Raw genomic sequence first — 23634 nt, forward strand, 5'->3', positions numbered from 1 at the left:
GTGCCGTCAACTCCCTCCAGCAAACATAGCAGGTATGACTTGGCCGGGGTTTGAACTCACGACCTACCGATCCCAGGGCACACACTCCATTAGCCACTTATGCCAAGAGGGTTTTTTTACTATTTAGAAAGCGCAGAAAAGGTGAAGTTTTTGTCTCACATAGAGATTGCAAATGATGGGCAAAATTAAATTAGAAAAAGTGCAGTCCCCATAAAATACAAATATAATTTCATGATCAATAACTTATACTTCAAGAGCAAGGTGTGAATGCTGTGATGTGATTGGTCAGCTGTGCTCACTGGGAATGATGGTGGTCTCTCCAGGTGGGGCAGTAATGGTGACAGGGATGTGAATAGTGTTGCTGTTCAGGCCGGCCTGGCTTGCTCTCGTGGAGTTTTTCTGGTTGTCTGCGTCCTCCTGCTTGTCTCCAAGACTCAGGCGGCTCTGCATTGGCTGCAGAGGACTCATAGCAAGACCCTCCTCCTCACCGTCAGACCGCACCGCCCTGTGGAGAGAGATGATATATTGCTCATCATAAGTGATTAGACACTACTGAGGAGACCAATTTTTGAAGCTTTTCAGGTGGAATTATTTCCCATTCTTGCTTGATGTACAGCTTAAGTTGTTCAACAGTCCGGGGTCTCCGTTGTGGTATTTTAGGCTTCATAATGCGCCACACATTTTCAATGGGAGACAGGTCTGGACTACAGGCAGGCCAGTCTAGTACCTGCACACTTTTACTATGAAGCCACGCTGTTGTAACACGTGGCTTGGCATTGTCTTGCTGAAATAAGCAGGGGCGTCCTTGATAACGTTGCTTGGATGGCAACATATGTTGCTCCAAAACCTGTATGTACCTTTCAGCATTAATGGTGCCTTCACAGATGTGTAAGTTACCCATGTCTTGGGCACTAATACACCCCCATACCATCACAGATGCTGGCTTTTCAACTTTCCGCGTATAACAATCCGAATGGTTCTTTTACCCTTTGTTCCGGGGTACACAACGTCCACAGTTTCCAAAAACAATTTGAAATGTGGACTCGTCAGACCACAGAACACTTTTCCACTTTGCATCATTCCATCTTAGATGAGCTCGGGCATTGTTGATAAATAGCTTTTGCTTTGCATAGTAGAGTTTTAACTTGCACTTACAGATGTAGCGACAAACTGTAGTGACTGACAGTGGTTTTCTGAAGTGTTCCTGAGCCCATGTGGTGATATCCTTTACACACTGATGTCGCTTTTTGATGCAGTACCGCCTGAGGGATTGAAGGTCCGTAATATTATCGCTTACGTGCAGTGATTTCTCCAGATTATCTGAACCTTTTGATGATATGATGGACCGTAGATGGTGAAATCCCTAAATTATTTGCAATAGCTCGTTGAGAAATGTTGTTCTTAAACTGTTCGAAAATTTGCTCACGCATTTGTTCACAAAGTGGTGACCCTCGCCCCATCCTTGTTTGTGAATGACTGAGCATTTCATGGAAACTGCTTTTATACCCAATCATGGCACCCACCTGTTCCCAATTAGCCTGTTCACCTGCGGGATGTTCCAAATAAGTGTTTGATGAGCATTCCTCAACTTTCTCAGTCTTTTTTGCCAATTGTGCCAGCTTTTTTGAAACATGTGCAGGCATCAAATTCCAAATGAGCTAATATTTGCAAAAAATAAAGTTTACCAGTTCAAATTTTAAGTATCTTGTCTTTGCAGTCTATTCAATTGAATATAAGTTGAAAAGGATTAGCAAATCATTGTATTCTGTTTTTATTTACCACTTACACAACGTGCCAACTTCACTGGTTTTGGGTTTTGTAAATAACAAGCAACACATCCGCTCATAGTACACGCTATTTTATTTTTTGAACACGCTGTTTAGCGCGTGGTACTTGGATCTTGGTAAATCTTGGTTATAATGTGTTTAATATAAGCGAGGGCGAGTTGTCCACAAATATATATGCATAAACATGGGAAACAGGCATTGTTCCGCATAGAGTTTAACTATTTGTCAGTCATAAAAAAAAAAAAAATTCACTGACATCGCTCGTGTTTTTCTGGATGGAAACTAACATTTGCGTGAGACAGCCCAACCAGTGACCGCCGAAAGAGAAAATGCCCGCCACGACAATATTACATTATTATTTACAAAACCCAAAACCAGGGAAGTTGGCACGTTGTGTAAATGGTAAATAAAAACAGAATACAATGATTTGCAAATCCTTTTCAAGCTATATTTGTCATGTCTGTGTTGATCGTGTTTTTGTTTGGCCATGTGCTGTCTGGTTTTGGACTCTTTTTAGTTCCTGCTGTTCACTCCCTTGTCTTGTTTCCATGGTTACCCATTAGTTTCACCTGTTCCACGTTTGGACTCATTGTGAACTCTTGTTTTGTCACCATAGCAACCATTAGTTTTCACCTGTCACGTCACGCACCTGTTTCACGTTTTGAGTCACGCACCTGTTTTCACTAATCATGTCTGTAGTATTTAAGTTCATTGTTTTCAGTTTGTCTTTCTGGCGACATCCCACATTTATGCTCTGCACATTCCTGACACTTGTTTTCATGTCCATCGTTCATGCTGCTCCTTTAGTCCATGCCAAGTAAGTTTTTGTTTATTAATGCCACAGTTAGGGTGTTTCATTGTTCACAGTTTCTGCCTTTGTGCTATAGTCTTTTTGGTTTCATAGTTTGTTCTCCGCCACTGTGCGCGCTTTTCATTTGTACTTTTTTGATAGTAATAAATTATGTACTCACATTCCCGTCTCGCCCTAGCCAACTTTCCGTTGCCTTCTGGAAAAACTAAACCCAAGGACCAAGTCATGACAATATTCAATTGAATAGACTGCAAAGACAAGATATTTAATGTTTGCAAATTATCATTAACTTAGAATTTAATGGCAGCAACACATTGCAAAAGAGTTGGCACAGGGGCATTTTTACCACTGTGTTACATGGCCTTTCCTTTTAACAACACTCAGTAAATGTTTGGTAAACTGAGGAGACCAATTTTTGAAGCTTTTCAGGTGGAATTCTTTCCCATTCTTGCTTGATGTACAGCTTAAGTTGTTCAACAGTCCGGGGTCTCCGTTGTGGTATTTTACGCTCCATGATGCGCCACACATTTTCAATGGGAGACAGGTCTGGACTACAGGCAGGCCAGTCTAGTACCCGCACTCTTTTACTATGAAGCCACGCTGTTGTAACACGTGGCTTGGCATTGTCTTGCTGAAATAAGCAGGGGCGTCCATGGTAGCATTGCTTGGATGGCAACATATGTTGCTCCAAAACCTGTATGTACCTTTCAGCATTAATGGTGCCTTCACAGATGTGTAAGTTACCCATGTCTTGGGCACTAATACACCCCCATACCATCACAGATGCTGGCTTTTCAACTTTGTGCCTATAACAATCCTCAACTTCCAAATGAGCTAATATTTGCAAAAAATAACAAAGTTTTACCAGTTTGAATGTTAAGTATCTTGTCTTGGCAGTCCATTCAATTGAATATAGGTTTGCAAATCATTGTATTCTGTTTTTTATTTACCATTTACACAACATGCCAACTTCACTGGTTTTGGGTTTTGTACATGTCATCATAAAACTACTGTAGTTGTTTGTGCTACATTCTATCGTATTGTTTTTCATACAATATTTCTGAGTTGTTGTTGTTGTTTTAAAGGCACGTTACATGTTAAATTGTGCTGTTTTGGGGGTGCTGAGGACGGAATGAATGGATTTCAATTAATTTCAACGTCCAACAATGATTTGGGATATGAGCGTTTTGAATTACAAACAGTCATGGAACCAGTTGAGCTCATAAGTTACCTGAAAAAAGTATCTAAAAAAAGAAAAAGTTTCAGTGAACCATGGTTGTAGTTTAGATGGGATGTGATTGTGTATTGAAGAAAGACAGCTGACACACAGTGAAGTTATTGTTCCACACATTACTATCTTACCTGTGATCTTTTTCGCTTTCATCTCCATCCAGAGTCGGCGGAGCTCTGATTATTTGGGAGCAACGTCCTTTCCTCTCCCCATTACCCTCGCCTCCTCTTCCCCGACCCCGGTGCTCTCCATGGACACCGTTCGATAAAGCGCCATTTCCTTCTTTGGGCATGCTACCGTTAGCTTGCTAGCGTGCTACAATTAGCATGCTAACATTTTGAGATAGTTTTGCAACCGTTTACCCCAGAGTCGTATAACTTGTTAGCATGCAAACATTAAAGTGCTAACTTTTTTTTACTAAATGTACTTTTTCTTCTCTGATTCCCCAGCCATACACCTTAGAGCATACTTGCCAACCTTGAGACCTCGATTTCGGGAGGTGGGGGGTGGGGGCGTGGTCGGGGGTGGGGCGGGGCGTGGTTGGGGGCGTGGTTAAGAGGGGAGGAGAATATTGACAGCGAGAATTCACCAAGTCAAGTATTTCATACATATATATATATATATATATATATATATACAGTATATTTATGTATATATATATATATAGATATCTACATCCTGAAAATATGCAAACAAAACTGTGTTTAGATAATTGATACTTCAAACTTGCATAAATAAATATTAAGGAATATAACATAACTTGACTTCTGAGAGTTTCAAAATGTAATGAATAAAATGCTAAAGTTGTTGATAAACAAGCAATTATTTTAATAATTAAATATGGTCATTTTAAATGAATTTTTATGATAATTTAAAATCAATTATGTCAAATATGTTTATTTTAATGTATAATTCTATGGCTGGATGTAATAAGGAGTCACACAAAAATACAAATAAAAATACAATTAATTTTGATGTTTTTAGCAAAATATAGTAAAAATGTATTTAGTTGTTTTTGTTTTTTTAATTAATAAATATATTTATTTTTTGGTAAAATAAACATAATAATACAATTTATCTCTAGTCTGGATGATTTAGTTCTTGTCACCCTGTTGTCCTCCCGTCATGAAAAAAGGCTGTCCTCACTCAGGTCCGCATGGAGCTGGAGGGGGCGTGGCTTCCAGCTCCGGCTGAAAATCGGGAGATTTTCGGGAGAATATTTGTCCTGGGAGGTTTTCAGGAGAGGCGCTGAATTTCAGGAGTCTCCCGGAAAATTCAGGAGGGTTAGCAAGTATGCCTTAGAGTCATATAACTTGGTATGTAACACAAGCTGTTAGAATAATTATGTGTAAAGTTATCACACAACTTTAGTATGCTTAAAGTCTGTTGCTATAGTTATTAGCTATTGTGCTCAAGTTAGATTTTTGTATCTGTGCAAAGCTGTCTCGTCTCTATCAGTGTTGTGTCCAGACTCGGCCTGCTGACTGCCAAGGCCGAACACCGCCGTGACGCAAACAGAGCAGAGACAAGGCGATATCACCAGCGTCAACACCTTTGCATTTTTGTATAATCATATATTGTGTCTAACTGGAGTTGTCGAGATTACCCCATTCCCTCAGCGACAGCTTTAGTGATGTAACCAGGGACCTTCCAAATAAATAGAGGAAGCATGCAGGCTGGACTTTTAGAACGTAGTTTGGATCTGTAACTAGAATACAGCCCAAATAACGTGTCTCCTCAATTGAGCAAAATTGAACTCTGTCTCTGAATGATTCCTTGCTTCTCGTCTGTTTTAATAGATGTAATCAGTGTTTGAACCTGACACAAGCTAACTATTATCATGCTCACGATAGCTTGCTAGCATGCTTACATTAGCATGCTAAATTGTTGAGCTACTTTTGTTTCCGTACTTTAGACTTAGACTTAGCCTTTTTTTATTGTCATTCAAATTTGGACTTTGCAGTACAGATAAGAACGACATTTCGTTGCATTAGCTCCTGGTAGTGCAGGATAAAAGAGCAATAAGGTGCAGATATAATAAATAAATAGATTACTGTACAGATAAATATATTGCACTTTTGCATATGCATCCACGTTTATGGATGTATGTTATATTGTCTTTTTTATTCCAGCGAGTTAATCCATTTTTGGGGGGAATTGAGGCAGTGTTTTTCAACCACTGTGCCGCGGCACACTAGTGTGCCGTGAGATACAGTCTGGTGTGCCGTGGGAGATTATCTAATTTCACATATTTGGGTTGAAAACATTTTTTGCAAACCAGTAACTATAGTCTGCAAATGATGTGTTGTTGTTGAGTGTCGGTGCTGTCTAGAGCTTGGCAGAGTAACCGTGTAATACTCTTCCATATCAGTAGGTGGCAGCCGGTAGCTAATTGCTTTGTAAAGGCAGGTAAAAAGGTGTCTTTTGCTTAAACTGAAAATAAACAAAAGGTGAGTGCCGCTAAGAAAAGGCATTGAAGCTTAGGGAAGGCTATGCAGAACGAAAGTAAAACTGAACTGGCTACAAAGTAAACAAAAACAGAATGCTGGACGACAGCAAAGACTTACTGTGGAGCAAAGACGGCGTCCACAATGTACATCCGAACATGACATGACTATCAACAATGTCCCCAGAAAGAAGGATAAAAACAACTGAAATATTCTTCATTGCTAAAACAAAATAGATGTGGGAAATATAAGACATGAAACTGCTACAGGAAGATACCAATAAAAGAGAAAAACCCACCAAAATAGGAGCGCAAGACAAGAACTAAAACACTACACACAGGAAAACAGCAAAAAACTCCAAAAGTACACCTACTTTGAGACAATAGCTATAGTGATGCATGGTTGGTTATGGTTTAAATTCATATCCAACAATTGCGACAACGACTTTTTACTGTCAACTGAGTTTATGATTTCTGCTGGTGGTGTGCCTCTGGATTTTTTTAACGCAAAAAATGTGCCTTGGCTCAAAAAAGGTTGAAAAACACTGAATTGAGGGGATTATTTTAATGCTTTAAAAAATCATATAACTTGGTATGTGACACTTATTCACTGTTAGCATGCAAACGATAGCATGCTAGCAAGCTAACTTAAGCTTGGTTACTTTTTCATCTAATTTGACACTTTTTTTTTCTATTTCCGCAGCTATACACTTTTGAGTCATATAACTTGGTATATGAAACATGCTGACTGTTATCATGCTATCGTTAGCACACATGCTATGTGTTGGCATTTTTATGTAAACATGCTACTGATTTAGGCTAGCTCTGTGGCTAATTTTTTTCCGTTACACTTAAAACTCACGGATTCAGACACTCATCACCGTCTAATAAGTACGGCGGCTTCCGGCGACCCCGGGCCAGAGGTCCAGGGCACAGATAGCAGGCTATTAAACATTTTCTAGAGATGTCCGATAATGGCTTTTTTGCCGATATCCGATATTCCGATATTGTCCAACTCTTAATTACCGATTACAATATCAACCGATACCGATATATACAGTCGTGGAATTAACACATTATTATGCCTAATTTTGTTGTGATGCCCCGCTGGATGCATTAAACAATGTAACAAGGTTTTCCCAAAATAAATCAACTCAAGTTATGGAAAAAAATGCCAACATGGCACTGCCATATTTATTATTGAAGTCAAAAAGTGCATTTTTTTTTTTTAACATGCCTCAAAACAGCAGCTTGGAATTTGGGACATTTGGGAGGTTGAAGTGGGCGGGGTTGAGGTGGGGGCGGGGGGGAGGGGGGGCATTAGGGGGTAGCGGGGGGTGTATATTGTAGCGTCCCGGAAGAGTTAGTGCTGCAAGGGGTTCTGGGTATTTGTTCTGTTGTGTTTATGTTGTGCTACGGTGCGGATGTTCTCCCGAAAAGTGTTTGCCATTCTTGTTTGGTGTGGGTTCACATTGTGGCGCATGTTTGTAACAGTGTTAAAGTTGTTTATACGGCCACCCTCAGTGTGACCTGTATGGTTGTTGACCAAGTATGATTTGCATTCACTAGTGTGTGTGAAAAACCGTAGAAATTATGTGATTGGGCCGGCACGCAAAGGCAGTGCCTTTAAGGTTTATTGGCGCTCTGTACTTCTCCATACGTCCGTGTACCAATCCGTACAGCGGCGTTTATAAAAAGTCATAATTTTTACTTTTTGAAACCGATACCAATACATTTTAAAGCATTTATCGGACGATAATATCGGCATGTCCGACATCTCTAAACTGTTCTAGTTGTTCCATACACTACTATCTTACCTTTGATCTTTTTTGCTTTCATCTCCATCCAGAGTCGGCGGAGCTCTGATTATTTGGGAGCAACGTCCTTTCCTCTCCCCATTACCGTCACCTCCTCTTCCCCGACCCCGATGTTCTCCATGTGCACCGTTCGCTAAAGCGCCATTCCCTTCTTTGGGCGTGCGGTGGGAGTGATGATGGCGATGCCCTCTTTCTTCTGCTCCTCCTCGTACGTCCGAGGTCTCTTCTTCCGGGGACACAGCTTGATGATGGCGCCTGCGTTTTTGCCCCTCATCCCGACTGTGGCTCCTCTCCTCTCTCCTCTCTTTGGTCAGCGCTCCGTTGCCGTGGTGATCTTTGCTCCTGCTGTGATGGGTGTGGTGTCTTGCCGAGCGGCCGTCGCTTCCGTCCCGACCGTTGCCGTTCCTGCCGCGGTGTCTGTGGTGTTTTCTGCCGTGCAAATGTGAGTTGTCTTCGGTGTCATCTTGTTCTCCTTCTTCTCGCCCTTTGGGCAGGTCGGCGTTCTTGGCCTCCACCACTAAGGGCCGATCCAGGTGGGTTTTCATGTCGGGATGCAGATGCAAGGCAGAGGACACTCGCTGGCGCTCCTCGGGGTCGAGCTCATTAAACAAAGCCTCGCTGCTCGCTCGAATGTTGTGTCGTCTCAGTTGGTTGGTCCTCTGCTCCCATATTGACATGGTCTTGCTCGCCCGCTGCTGCTCCTTGCTACACACGGGAAAGAAACACGCAAAATAAACACAGTGTCATTTAAATTGACTCTATTTGCTTTTCGACAGATTTCACTCATCTATAGTTCGTACAATGACAGGTAATATTTCTAAGTTAAGTTAAAGTTAAAGTACCAATGATTGTCACACACACACTAGGTGTGGTGAAATTTGTCCTCTGCATTTGACCCAACCCCTTGTTCACCCCCTGGGAGGTGAGGGGAGCAGTGGGCAGCAGCGGTGGACGCGCCCGGGAATCATTTTTGGTGATTTAAGCCCCAATTCCAACCCTTGATGCTGAGTGCCAAGCAGGGAGGTAATGGGTCCCATTTTTATAGTCTTTGGTATGACTCGGCTGGGGTTTGAATTTACAACCTACCGATCTCAGGGCGGACACTCTAACCACTAGACCACTGAGTAGGTAATTTTTATATTATGTATTATTATTAGGGCTGGGCATCGAGCATTTTTGGGAAGCGAAACTAAAATTCTGGCCCTCCTGGAATCGTTCAATTGTTTTCTCTTGGATTCCTAGCTTAAACACCCTTCGAGAAGCAAAGACCGCCACCATCTAAAAAGAATTAGCAGCCACCAAAGAATAAGAAATAGCCACCATAAACCAAAGGAAAAATAGCCGCCACCAGCAACGAAGAAGAAATAGGCACCATGGATGAAGAAGAAATAGCCGCCACGAAGAACAAGAAATGGCCACCGTTAACGAAGAATAAAAAGCCACCATCAACAAAGGAGAAACAGCCGCCACGAAGAAGGAATAGCCACCATCAACGAAGAAGATATAGCCGCCACAAACAAAGAAGAAATTGACGAAGAAGAAAAAGCCGCGACCAATGAGAAAAAAAATAGCCACCATCAATGTATAGGAAATAGCCACCGCTATCAAGGAAAAAATATCCGCCACCAACAAATAAGAAATAGCCACTGCTATCAAGGAAGAAATAGCTGCCACCAACAGAGAATAAATAGCCGCCACGAAACGAAAAAGAAATAGCCACCACCAATGACGAAATAGAGACAAGAAAAGAAATAGCCACCATCAACAAATAGGAAATAGCCACTGCTATCAAGGAAGAAATAGCTGCCACCAACAGAGAATAAATAGCCGCCACGAAACGAAAAAGAAGAAATTGACGAAGAAGAAAAAGCCGCGACCAATGAGAAAAAAAATAGCCACCATCAATGAATAGGAAATAGCCACCGCTATCAAGGAAAAAATAGCCGCCACCAACAAATAGGAAATAGCCACTGCTATCAAGGAAGAAATAGCTGCCACCAACAGAGAATAAATAGCCGCCACGAAACGAAAAAGAAATAGCCACCACCAATGACGAAATAGAGACAAGAAAAGAAATAGCCACCATCAACAAATAGGAAATAGCCACTGCTATCAAGGAAGAAATATCTGCCACTAACAAAGAATAAATAGCCGCCATGAAATGAAAAATAAATAGCCACCGCCAACGAAGAAATAAAGACAAGAGAAGAAATAGCCGCCACCAACAAATAGGAAATAGCCACCGCTATCAAAGAAGAAATAGCCGCCACCAATGAATATGAAATAGCCACTGCTATCAAGGAAGAAATAGCTACCACCAACAAAGAATAAATAGCCACCACGAAACGAAAAATAAATAGCCACTACCAACGACGAAATAGAGACAAGAGAAGAAATAGCCACCATCAACGAATAGGAAATAGCGGCTACTATCAAAGAAGAAATAGTCGCCACCAACGAAGAATGAATAGCCGCCACCAATGAAGAAGCAATAGCCCCTACTAAACAAAGAAGAAATGACCACCATTCACGAAGAAATAGACACCACCAACTAGAAGCAAAGGCCGCCACCATCTAAGAAGAATTAGCAGCCACCAACGAATAAGAAATAGCCACCATAAAGCAAAGGAAAAATAGCCGTCATTAACAACGAAGAAGAAATAGGCACCGTGGATGAAGAAGAAATTGTCATGATCCGTGCACTAATCAGAGGCATTATTTAAGCCTGCCTTTGCCGGTCAGTCGAGCTGGCGTCATTCTGTCACGACGGGGTTTTCGCAACTTACTGCGAGGTCGTTCTCCCAAGAATGCAAACGGATTGCTCCGGACAAGGCGTGCAGGTAAAAACATGATTTATTCCTCAAGAAATCAAAGGAGTTCAAAAACAGAACAGCGTGCCTGATCGCACTTGGAGCTAAAGCTAACACTTAGCATAGACTATGGACAAGGAATATTCTTGAAACTGTGGCATGAAACAAACAAGACTAACGTAGCAAGGCATGACGCAAACAACTAGAGACAAGGCAAAACTCACGTAACAGGTGCATGTAGCAAACAATGACAACAGGCCGACTGACCGGCAAAGGCAGGCTTAAACAATGCCTCTGATTAGTGCTCGGGTAACAGGTGAGCGGGCGAACACTAATCAGAGACAGGTGAACATAATGAGCAACCATTTCAACCAAAACAAACTCAGAGGTGCAGAAACAGGAACTACAGGATTCAAAAACTAACAGAAAACACAAAACATGATCCGGACCACGGATCATGACAGAAGTAGCTGCCACGAAGAAGAAGAAATGTCCACCATTAATGAAGAATAAAAAGCCACTATCGACAAAGGAGAAACAGCTGCCTTGAAGAAGGAATAGCCACCATCAACGACGAAGATATAGCCGCCCCAAACAAAGAAGAAATTGACGAAGAAGAAATAGTCGCCACCAATGAGAGAGAAAAATAGCCACCATCAATGAATAGGAAATAGCCACCAACAAATAGGAAATAGCCACCACAATCAAGGAGAAAATAGCCGCCACCAACGAATAGGGAATATCCACTGCTATCAAGGAAGAAATAGCTGCCACCAACGAAGAATAAATAGCCGCCACGAAACGAAGAATAAATACCAACTACCAACGACGAAATAGAGACAAGAGAAGAAATAGCCACCATCAACGAATAGGAAATAGCCACTCCTATTAAGGAAAAAATAGTCGCCACCAACGAAGAATGAATAGCCGCCAACAACTAGAAGCAAAGGCCGCCACCATCTAAGAAGAATTAACAGCCACCAACAAATAAGAAATAGCCACCATAAACCAAAGGAAAAATAGCCGCCACTGACAACGGAGAAGAAATAGGCACCATGGATAAAGAAGAAATAGCCGCCATGAAGAAGAAGAAATGGCCACCATTAACGAAGAACAAAAAGCCACCACCGACAAAGGAGAAACAGCCGCCACTAAGAAGGAATAGCCACCATCAACGAAGAAGATATAGCCGCCACAAACAAAGAAGAAATTGACTAAGAAGAAATAGCCGCCACCATTGAGAGAAAAAATAGCCACCTTTAATGAATAGGAAATAACCACTGCTATCAAGGATGAAATAGCCGCCACCAACAAATAGGAAATAGCCACCGCTATCAAGGAAGAAATAGCCGCCACCAACGAATAGGAAATAGCCACTGCTATCAAGGAAGAAATAGCTGCCACCAACGAAGAATTAATAGCCGCCACGAAACGAAAAACAAATAGCCACCACCAACGACGAAATAGAGACAAGAGAAGAAATAGCCACCATCAACGAATAGGAAATAGCCAGTGCTATCAAGGAAGAAATAGCCGCCACCAACGAAGAATGAATAGCCGCCGCCAATGAAGAAGAAATAGCCCCTACTAAACAAAGAAGAAATGACCACCATTCACGAAGAAATAGACACCACCAACTAGAAGCAAAGGCCACCACCATCTAAGAAGAATTAGCAGCCACCAATGAATAAGAAATAGCCACCATAAAGCAAAGGAAAAATAGCCGCCACTAACAACGGAGAAGAAATAGGCACCATGGATGAAGAAATAGCCGCCACGAAGAAGAAGAAATGGCCACCATTAACGAAGAATAAAAAGCCACCATCGACAAAGGAGAAACAGCCGCCACGAATAAGGAATAGCCACCATCAACGAAGAAGATATAGCCGCTACAAACAAAAAAGAAATTGACGAAGAAGAAATGAGAGAAAAAATAGCCACCATCAATGAATAGGAAATATTAAGGAAGAAATAGCCGCCACCAACAAATAGGAAATAGCCACCGCAATCAAGGAATAAATAGCTGCCACCAACAAATAGGAAATAGCCACTTCTATCAAGGAAGAATTAGCTGCCACCGCGAAACGAAAAATAAATAGCCACCACCAACGACGAAATAGAGACAAGAGAAGAAATATCCACCAACGAAGAATAAATAGCCGCCACCAATGAAGAAGAAATAGCCCCTACTAAACAAAGAAGAAAGGACCACCATTCGCGAAGAAATAGACACCACCAAAGAAGAAGAAATAGCTACCGCCAACGAAGAAGAAATAGCCACCGTCAGCAAAGATGAAATAAACCCCACCAATGAATAGGGAATAGTCGCCACAAGGAAGACGAAATAGCCACCACTAACGAAGAAGAAATAGACATCATTTACAAAGAATAAATAGCCTCCACCAACGAAGAACATATAGCTACGATCTACGAATAGGAAATAGCTGCTGCCATCAAAGAATAAACAGTCACCACCAAGAAAGAAGGAAAGCCGCCGCAAACAAAAGAGTAGCCACCACCAACAAAGAAGAAATAGCCACCATTGTCGAAGAAGAAATAGCCATCACCAACAAAGACAAATTATTTGCTCAATCAACAAAGTAGAAATAGCTGTCACGATTGAAAGAACAAGCAGCAGGTCTTGTGACAGCGAAAGTGTGTTCTCCACTGCATGTGTTCAGAACGTTCATGTATACTGCCTAAAAAGGCAGACACTGTGTGATCTTTTCATCACAAAGTTTGCTCCGGTTGTTTGGTCCCTCCATTACCGCAGGCGTTACGTTCCAGAACACTGTGTTAGGGTGAGTTTCCGTTCATTAAATACAGTCTTTAATAAGCTCACACAGCTTTAACAGACACTTATATACACTTCGTATAATACTACAATCTAAAATCAACAATACTTTCAGATGAAAACTTCAATGGGTACTCAAATCTCGATGTACCGTACTCAATAGTAAGTGTCATACTAAAGCTAGCTCTCCAATCAGCTAAACAGTGTCACTCAGGGGTTGCCAACTCCCTGAAAAATAAAATAAGGGACACCTTGCAGGGCTTGTCGATTGCGGGGGTAAACATTGTAGCGTCCTGGAAGAGTTAGTGCTGCAAGGGGTTCTGGGTATTTGTTCTGTTGTGTTTATGTTGTGCTACGGTGCGGATGTTCTCCCGAAATGTGTTTGTCTTTCTTGTTTGGTGTGGTGTGGCACATATTTGTAACAGTATTAAAGTTGTTTATACGGCCACCCTCAGTGTGACCTGTATGGCTGTTGACCAAGTATGCTTTGCATTCACTTATGTGTGTGTAAAAGCCGCATGTATTATGTGACTGGGCCGGCACGCTGTTTGTATGGAAGAAAAGCGGACGTGCCGACAGGTTGTAGAGGACGCCAAAGGCAGTGCCTTTAAGGCACGCCCCCAATATTGTTGTCCGGGTGGAAATCGGGAGAAATTCAAGAGAATGGTTGCCTCTGGAGATTTTCGAGAGGGGCACTGAAATTCGGGAGTCTCCTGGGCAAATCGGGAGAGTTGGCAAGTATGCCTGCGTCTGGTTAGTGTTCAGCATGCTCACCTGCTGCCGAGCACTAATCAGAGAGCTATTTAGTCCTGCCTTTTACGGTCAGTCAGTCTGGCTTCCGAGTTTGCTACACGCAACAGTTAACGACGGTATTTTCATTCCTTTTGTATGCCAGCTCCCACCCTAGCCCCCTTAGCTTTGCCTCCCGTGCTATGAGCACGCTTTTGTTTTCTCCTGCCTGATTTATTGGTAAAATAAATAATTTCCTACCTTCACGCTGTGTCCGGAGTCCGTCTGCATCTTGGGAGAACGACCCCCGCATCGCAATGCGACCCGATCGTTACAATTTTGGCCTTTATGCACAAATATTTTTTATCATTTGACTCAAGGCAGAATTGAAATAGATCCGCAGGTTTGGGATGAATGTGAAAAAATGGGAATAAAGGTATCTGTTAAAATAATTGTTTCTAAATTATCACAAAAACTTTGTATTACATTGAGGGTCTGGTGAGAAGACAAAAGCTGTGTTTGAAACCTACCAAGAGTAAGGCTCGTAAAACTCCACTGTGTAGAGGGGAAAGCAAGATGAAGGTGTTTCTGTTTTCTCTCATGGATGGTAATCAACAGAAAGATATTGTTCTAACCCAAGGACTTCAAAGCGGACAGATGGCAGGATCTGCCCAATTTCCAGACGAACTCTTTTTGAACTATTTTATGGACCTCTTTTTGAAGTATATTATGAACGTCTTTTTGAACTATTTTATGGACCTCTTTTGGAACTATTTTACGAACTCTTTTTGAACTGAGCTTTTCTGTGAACTTTTTGTTACCTTTGTTCTTTGGAAACAGCGGTGGCCATGTGGTCGGGGAGGGTCCAAAATAAAAGAAGGAGGCGTGCAATCTTTTGGCAGAGCATGCTGAGATACTGTGCAAGAGTACAGTGTACAGACGACTCTCCTCAATATTGAGTCCAAATTGAATTCTGTCTCTGTTTAATTCTTTGGATCTTGTCTTGTTTAATAGATGTCATCAGTGTTTGAACCTGACAGTATCCAATTCTCATCAATATTAGATTCCCATCCATCAAAAAGAGAGTCGAGATATTTATTTCTGTTTTATCAATATGACTAGCACAATTTCAATTGTGCTTTATTTATGAAGTAGATCTCCACTCAAACAGTGTGGCTAAAAATACTAAGAGTCAAAGCAAATACTATTTGACCTTTTGATGAGTTACTGTAATACCAGCTACCTGATAGACCCCTTTAATGTCACTACCATAAAGCTGGAAACATTATGTTATAAAATTTAAATACACAACTAGTAATTTGAGAGCAAGACATTATTTTACTAAAAACAAGAGAGCAGAGTTGTTGAATGACACTTAATGATACTATTTTAGCATGTCTGAATGTTCTCATTCATCCAGGTCATTATCATCTCAGGGCATTCAGTCGATGACAACTGGACTGTTTGGTTTGTTTTGGAAGACGTTTCACCTCGAGGCTTCATCAATTCGTGCGCATAGACTTAGATTGGTCAGATCTAGTGGCTGGTGCTAAAACCCCACATGTTTATACTCCAAAAATACAGGAGTTTAGGCTGGGCAAGGATGGTTTCGCCCTATCGTAGTGAGACTTTTTTGGACTGTGATGTCCACATTGGAGAATACAGGGGCCTCCATGTTGGGGTTTACCGAAAACCCACACATACCGATCAATACCGACTCACACCAGCCACTGGAACACAAACTCTGCATTATCAGAACCCTACAACACAGAGCTGATAATGTTCGTACCAGCCCACAGACCAAAGAGAACGAGCATAGGCATTTGAGAGAAGCCCTCAAAACCTATGGTTTTGTGAAAAGTGCATCCACTTCCAGAAATAACAAGAACAGAGTGGATGACAAGGAAAACGGTGACAGACGCAAAAATATTAAAATTCCATCTGAAGAAACTCAGAAGCATTTTTTACCAACACATCCCAGTACATTTCAAACCAGGTAACACCCTGAGACAGAGACTAGAGCATCCTAAAGACCAGACATCCCACACCCACAATAACAATCTGGTGTCTGCTACCCAGTGTAACGACGAATGCACTATTTCATATATTGGGGAAAACAACAACAAAACAACTAAGCCGACACATGTCACAGCATAGATGGGCTAACTCTTCAAGCCAAGACTCAGCTGTCTACCTGCACCTCAGGGAGAAACATCACTCCTTTGAGAACAAAAATGTACAGATTCCAGACAGGGAGGATGGATGGTATGAAAGAGGAGTGAGGGAAGCCAAATTTGTCAAGATTGAAAAACCATCCCTAACAAAGGTGGTTGTCAGAAAAATTGTATGTAAATTATCAAAAAACTTTCCGTTCCCTGGGTTCCCAGTAAACAGACGAAAGCTGTCTTTGTTACACCAAGTCAAAGGCTTGTAAAATTCCACTGTGTACGATGGGAGGAGACGGGAGGGGTTATCTATTGTCATCCAAGACCTGCCCAAGCTCGATCCAGGACCAGTCCAAGCACGAGGCATCTTTTTCTTTTGTGTTAATGTGACCGAAAACAATGGCTGTTTACATACCCCCCATTCCTTTAGAAACAGCTGTTGTTATGTAAACAGGGAAAGTCCAAATAAAAATAGGTGGCGTACAATTTTCGCCAGAGCGTGCTGGAGACTGTGCAAGAGTACAGCCCAGACGTTTCTCCTCAAATTGAGCCAAATTTAATTATGTCCGTTTAATTCCATGCTTCTTGTCTCGTTTAATAGATGGCATCAGTGTTTGAACCTGACGGTGGCGGTCTGCAACACCACCTGTCTCCCACATACAATCCTGTCCTTTCAACCATTCCTAAAAGACTCAGCAATTTAGCCTCTAACAAATAACAGGAGTTAGAAACATTCTGGTCACTGGCCAATCTAAGTCTATGAGCATGAACTGATGAAGCCTACTCAGATGAAAGACGAAACATCTTCCAAGACAAACCAAACCGTTCAGTTGCGATTGACTGAATGCCCTGAGATGACTATTTTAGCATACAGTATACTGCATTGATGTGATAGCCACATGTATCTACAACAACGATCTCCAAACTTCCCCAAATGTTCCTTTTTAGTCTTTTTTTTAAACAAAATATCACTGGAAAAACTCACAGTTAGAGTCTGATTGACAGAATTCAAGCAGATAATTCTAGCTTGCGAGCTGCCGCCCCACCGAGACAGTGACAGATGCCAGAGAAGTGGAGTGGCAATGAATCTGGCAGGTGAACGATCAGTCACGCTGGCATCCAATGGCTTAGCTTACAGCAGACTTGTGAAACTATTGTTGTTCGAAATAATCTACTGATATATTAAACATTTTTAATTCTTACAGTAGTAGAAATACAGGACAAAGTGCGTCCTTTGACAGCTTAATACGGAACGCATAGTTTTGTCAAAAACATGAGATGATTCAGTTTTTCAAGGGACGGTTGGCAACCCTTTGTACCTAACATGCATGGAACACTACTGGAGACAGCAAACTTAACACACTCGAACATGTGGCTTGCGCAAAAGATGAAAATAGATAACCCCATGACATGTCGATAATGTGCAAACTACTACTTCCACCATACTTGCCAACCCTCCCGATTTTCCTGGGAGACTCCCGAATTTCAGTGCCCCTCCCAAAAATCTCCCAGGGCAACCATTCTCCCGAATTTCTCCCGATTTCCGCCCGGACAACAATATTGGGGGGCGTGCCTTAAAGGCACTGCCTTTAACGTCCTCTACAAACTGTCGTCAAATCCGTTTTCCCGCCTTAAAAACAGCGTGCCAGCCCAATCACATAATATATACCGTATTTTTCGGACTATAAGTGGCAGTTTTTTTCATAGTTTGGCCGGGGGTGCGACTTATACTCAGGAGTGAATTATGTGTGAATTTATTAACACATTACCGTAAAATATCAAATAATATTATTTAGCTCATTCACGTAAGAGACTAGACGTATAAGATTTCATGGGATTTAGCGATTAGGAGTGACAGATTGTTTGGTAAACGTATAGCATGTTCTATATGTTATAGTTATTTGAATGACTCTTACCATAATATGTTACGTTAACATACCAGGCACGTTCTCAGTTGGTTATTTATGCCTCATATAACGTACACTTATTCAGCCTGCCTGTTGTTCACTATTCTTTATTTATTTTAAATTGCCTTTCAAATGTCTATTCTTGGTGTTGGCTTTTATCAAATAAATTTCCCCAAAAATGCGACTTATACTCCAGTGCGACTTATATATGTTTTTTTTCCTTCTTTATTATGCATTTTCGGCCGGTGCGACTTATAGTCCGAAAAATCCGGTACGTCTTTTACACACACAAATATGAGTGAATACTTGATCAATAGCCATACAGGTCACACTGAGGGTGGCCGTATAAACAACTTTAACACTGTTACAAATACGCGCCACACTGTGAACCCACACCAAACAAGAATGACAAACACATTTTGGGAGAACATCCGCACCGTAACACAACATAAACGGTGGGGGCGGCATGGCGTAGTGGGTAGAGCAACCGTGCCGGAAACCTGAGGGTTGCAGGTTCGCTCCTCGCCTCTTACCATCCAAAAATCGCTGCTGTTGTGTCCTTGGGCGGGACAATTCACCCTTTGCCCCCGGTGCTACTCACACCGGTGAACTGAATGATGAATGATAGGTGGTGGTCGGAGGGGACGTTGACGCTAATGGACTATCATAACACAGTCAAACATTTCACAGAGTCATGCACAGCCAGTTATCTGGAAATCAATGTCAATAAAACAAAATAAATATGGTTCAACCCCCCCTCACCTCAGAACCCCATCATCATAAACACACAAACAGTTAAAACAGTTGACATTTTCAAATACCTGGGCGTAAACTTGGACAATAAACTCACCTTTGATCAGCACACCACGGACATTCAAAAAAGAAGTCAACAAAGACTGTCAGCCATCCGAAAACTTAAAGGACTATACGTTGCACCTCATCTCCTGTTATTACTTTACCAAAGCATTGTTCAACCCATCCTTCTGTACTGTTCCACATGTTTTTTCACCATGCTTTCTGTAACCAACCGGACCAAACTCACACGCATTACAAACATAGCAGCTAAAATCATCGGCCTACCCACACCCAACATTTCAGACTTAAACCACAGGTCCATCACCCGACTGGCAAAAACAATAGTCCAGGATATCACTCACCCACTACACCAATACATCATCCCACTACCATCAGGGCGCAGGTACAGAACTATCAAATTCCGGGGGGCCCGCCTCAGGAAAAGCCTTATCCCTGCAGCTATAGCCGCCCTTAACAGCAGGCCCGGCCGACCCGTCTGACAAGCCTGTAAATGTGTGTTAGTCTTGTATGATGTCTTTTTGTTATTTTGTTTGTGTGTGATGTGTAATGTCTAGTGTTTAAATGTACGGCAGTGACAATGAATTTCCCCAAGGGGACCAATAAATCTAAATCTAAAAATCTAATTGCAGCCACGCTTCCGTCAGTCTACTCCAGGGCAGCTGCTTACCACCACCAGGTGTGAATGATTGATGGGTTCTACATGTAAAGTGACTTTGGGTACTTAGAAAAGCGCTATATAAATCCCAGTTATTATTATTATTATTATAAACACAACAGAACAAATACCCAGAATCCCTTGCAGCACTAACTCTTCCGGTACGCTATAATATACACCCCCGCTACCACCAAACCCCGCCCACCTCAACCCCCTTCCCCCCAGCAAGTATGACTTCCACTGCCTTACAAGACCACACCACGGGGACAGTGAGAATGTTTGAGGAAACTATATTTATAATTTTCCATTATATTCTTATGAGTAACGGAGCAGGAGGTTGCTAGGAATACAAGTGTGATAAAAGTTCATATGAAACGCACTGTCATTCATTAACTGATATTTTGCATGCGCCTCTTCAGGCAAACCAGGGCAAAAATTATGACAAATTTATGGTATTTTGTATTTTTAACAAATTATCATTTAATGAATAATCACATAAATAAAACAAAGAAAAGTGGAAGGCATTGATTTAGCAGACAAGCTGGGCTCAAAGTGTTTGCTTAAGAAAGATGGAGCTTACCGTTCGCTGGTTCGTCAGGAGTCATGTGACTTTAAACACGTGCAGGCTAGTAATGTTTCTGTTTGTGGTATTTCATGTGAATTGGAAATGAAATGGACACTCCGTACGAATACATAATCCAAAAACACACAGGGCCCAAAGCAAAGGGGGAAATGCTGAATTAATTAATGCTGGGGGATCAAAAACACAGTGAAATGGAAATCTTTCACACACCTATACATACTTTAGTGCAGCGGTTCTCCATTTTTTTTTTCACCAAGTACCAACTCGGAAAACACTTGACTCTCCAAGTACCAACAGCATGACCAACATTAAAATACAGTGGAGTGGTGGGCTTAAATTTTTTTTTTTCAAACACAGCGCAGAGCTTTAATTTAAAAGTACACTATATTGCCAAAAGTATTTAGCCACCTGCCTTGACTCACATATGAACTTGAAGTGCCATCCCATTCCTAACCCATAGGGTTCAATATGATCTCGGTCCACCTTTTGCAGCTATTACAGCTTCAACTTTTCTGGGAAGGCTGTCCACAAGGTTGCGGAGTGTGTTTATAGGAATTTTCGACCATTCTTCCAAAAGCGCATTGGTGAGGTCACACACTGAAGTTGGCCGAGAAGGCCTGGTTCTCACTCTCTGTTGTAATTCATCCCAAAGGTGTTCTATCGGGTTCAGGTCAGGACTCTGTGCAGGCCAGTCAAGTTCATCCACACCAGACTCTGTCATCCATGTCTTTATGGACCTTGCTTTGTGCACTGGTGCACAGTCATGTTGGAAGAGGAAGGGGCCCGCTCCAAACAGTTCCCACAAGGTTGGGAGTATGGAATTGTCCAAAATGTTTTGGTATCCTGGAGCATTCAAAGTTCTTTTCTCTGGAACTAAGTGGCCAAGTCCAACTCCTGAAAAACAACCCCCACACCATAAATCCTCCGACACCAAATTTCAAACTTGGGTCAATGCAGTCCGAAATGTACCGTTCTCCTGGCAACCTCCAAACCCAGACTGGTCCATCAGATTGCCAGATGGAAAAGTGTGATTCATCACTCCAGAGAAGGTGTGTCCTCTGCTCTCGAGTCCAGTGGCGATGTGCTTTACACCACTGCATCTGATGCTTTGCATTGGACTTGGTGATGTATGGCTTAGATGGCGCTGCTCGGCCATGAAAACCCATTCCATGAAGCTCTCTGCGTACTGTACGTGGGCTAATTGGCAGGTCACATGAAGTTTGGAGCTCTGTAGCAACTGACTGTGCAGAAAGTCCTTGCACTATGCGCTTCAGCATCAGCTGACCGCTCTCTGTCAGTTTACGTGGCCTACCACTTCGTGGCCGAGTTGCTGTTGTTCCCAAACTCTTCCATTTTCTTATAATAAAGCCGAGAGTTGACTTTGGAATATTTAGGATTGAGGAAATTTCACGACTGGATTTGTTGCACAGGTGCCATCCTATGACAGTTCCACACTGGAAATCACTGAGCTCCTGAGAGCGGCCCATTCTTTCACAAATGTTTGTAGAAACAGTCTCCATGCCTAAGTGCTTGATTTTATACACCTGTGGCCGGGCCAAGTGATTAGGACACCTGATTCTGATCATTTGGATGGGTGGCCAAATATCTTGGCAAAGACCGAGTACCTGACTGCCCCCTAGGCAGGGATACGGTGAAGACCTCAACGGCGGAGCAGGCGGAAGACGGTAGATTTAAGAACTACCACAACGGCTGCGATGGCGGAAGAAGGCTGCAGCAGAAAAGGGTCCCCAGTCGTCTTGGACTCCATGCCACTGGACCCTGACCCGATTCTTTCAAGGATCGTGTGGTGACTGTCTGTGCACCAGTCTCCCCACCTAAAACAAAGTCACGCACAGGCATCCTCCATAAAGGGATACACCCCTACCAGGAGGATCGTCATACTCGTTCGAGTGACCGCCGATGATGATGATTTTGGCAATATAGTGTATATTTAATGTTTTTAGCTACTGTAACATTACACACATTTTGAACAGTAACACTGTGTTTGAAGATTTTATTAAGTGATTCTTTGGCGTACCACAAGTGGTACACGTACCAGTTTGAGAATCACTGCTCTAGTGTATAGGTACTAGTACTAAAGCAGTGTACTAGTGTGTGTGTGCACATTTCACTGTTTGTGAGAAGTAAATGTAAATTAAATGTCAAACGCCCCCCTATTTAAAACTACCACTTTTACGTTAATTTTCCCAGGAACCACTTGTCCTGTAAAGTACGGCATAACAGACACGGCATGCAGATTTGAATGACACAATTAGTTGTGCCACCGGATATGTTAAATGTAGCAGGCAAGAAAAAACATGTAACAATGCCAACAAGAATGGTATCAGTATGGGAAAATCACACAAATGAATGGAAATGTCCTTTTTTTCCTCTTAGACAATGTGTATAGGTTTGAAATGGAAGGTATGTGAAAAGAATCATTCTTATTTCCTTGGAAATAAAAAAAAATGATTGGATACTATTTGTATGTGATTCTTTGTGGATTAGTTTAGTTGGTTCCAGCTGGTCACCTGTACCTCAAGATTCGTCGAGCAGGGGAAGAATAGAAAGTATAGCTCCTACGAGACACACAGAAGACATACACAGACTGACGTACAAAGTACAAAAACAACACACAGTACAAGTTTACACAAACGGTTAAGGACAAAGACAGCTTGTGTTTTGTGAAGAGGAGCATGAAAAGATGTGACACTGAAGGGAAAGAAATAGAATAACTCATTCAGACAATTTCTTGATAGCAATCAACTGTGCTGCATTGTATTTACAATCCCCGTTTCCATATGAGTTGGGAAATTGTGTTAGATGTAAATATAAACGGAATACAATGATTTGCAAATCCTTTTCAACCCATATTCAATTGAATGCACTACAAAGACAAGATATTTGATGTTCAAACTCATAAACTTTTTTTTTTTTTTTGCAAATAATAATTAACTTAGAATTTCATGGCTGCAACACGTGCCAAAGTAGTTGGGAAAGGGCATGTTCACCACTGTGTTACATGGCCTTTCCTTTTAACAACACTCAATAAACGTTTGGGAACTGAGGAGACACATTTTTTA

General features: G+C 41.9%; 1 protein-coding gene across 4 annotated transcripts in view; it reads right to left on the minus strand.

Moving 5' to 3' along the window:
• Positions 1–23634, minus strand: part of cacna1bb (calcium channel, voltage-dependent, N type, alpha 1B subunit, b) — a 439095-nt gene that overhangs the window by 147301 nt on the left and 268160 nt on the right. For all 4 annotated transcript variants that reach the window (XM_061980760.2, XM_061980758.2, XM_061980759.2 and 1 more), the window contains exons 20-21: positions 8093–8797; positions 300–505 (exon numbers count right to left, since the gene is read on the minus strand). In XM_061980760.2, coding sequence (XP_061836744.2) covers positions 300–505; positions 8093–8797 — 911 coding nt within the window. The remainder of the gene's footprint in view (positions 1–299; positions 506–8092; positions 8798–23634) is intronic.

Source organism: Nerophis lumbriciformis, linkage group LG20 (genome assembly GCF_033978685.3).
Source record: "Nerophis lumbriciformis linkage group LG20, RoL_Nlum_v2.1, whole genome shotgun sequence".
In the NCBI taxonomy this organism is placed as follows: Eukaryota; Metazoa; Chordata; class Actinopteri; order Syngnathiformes; family Syngnathidae; genus Nerophis; species Nerophis lumbriciformis.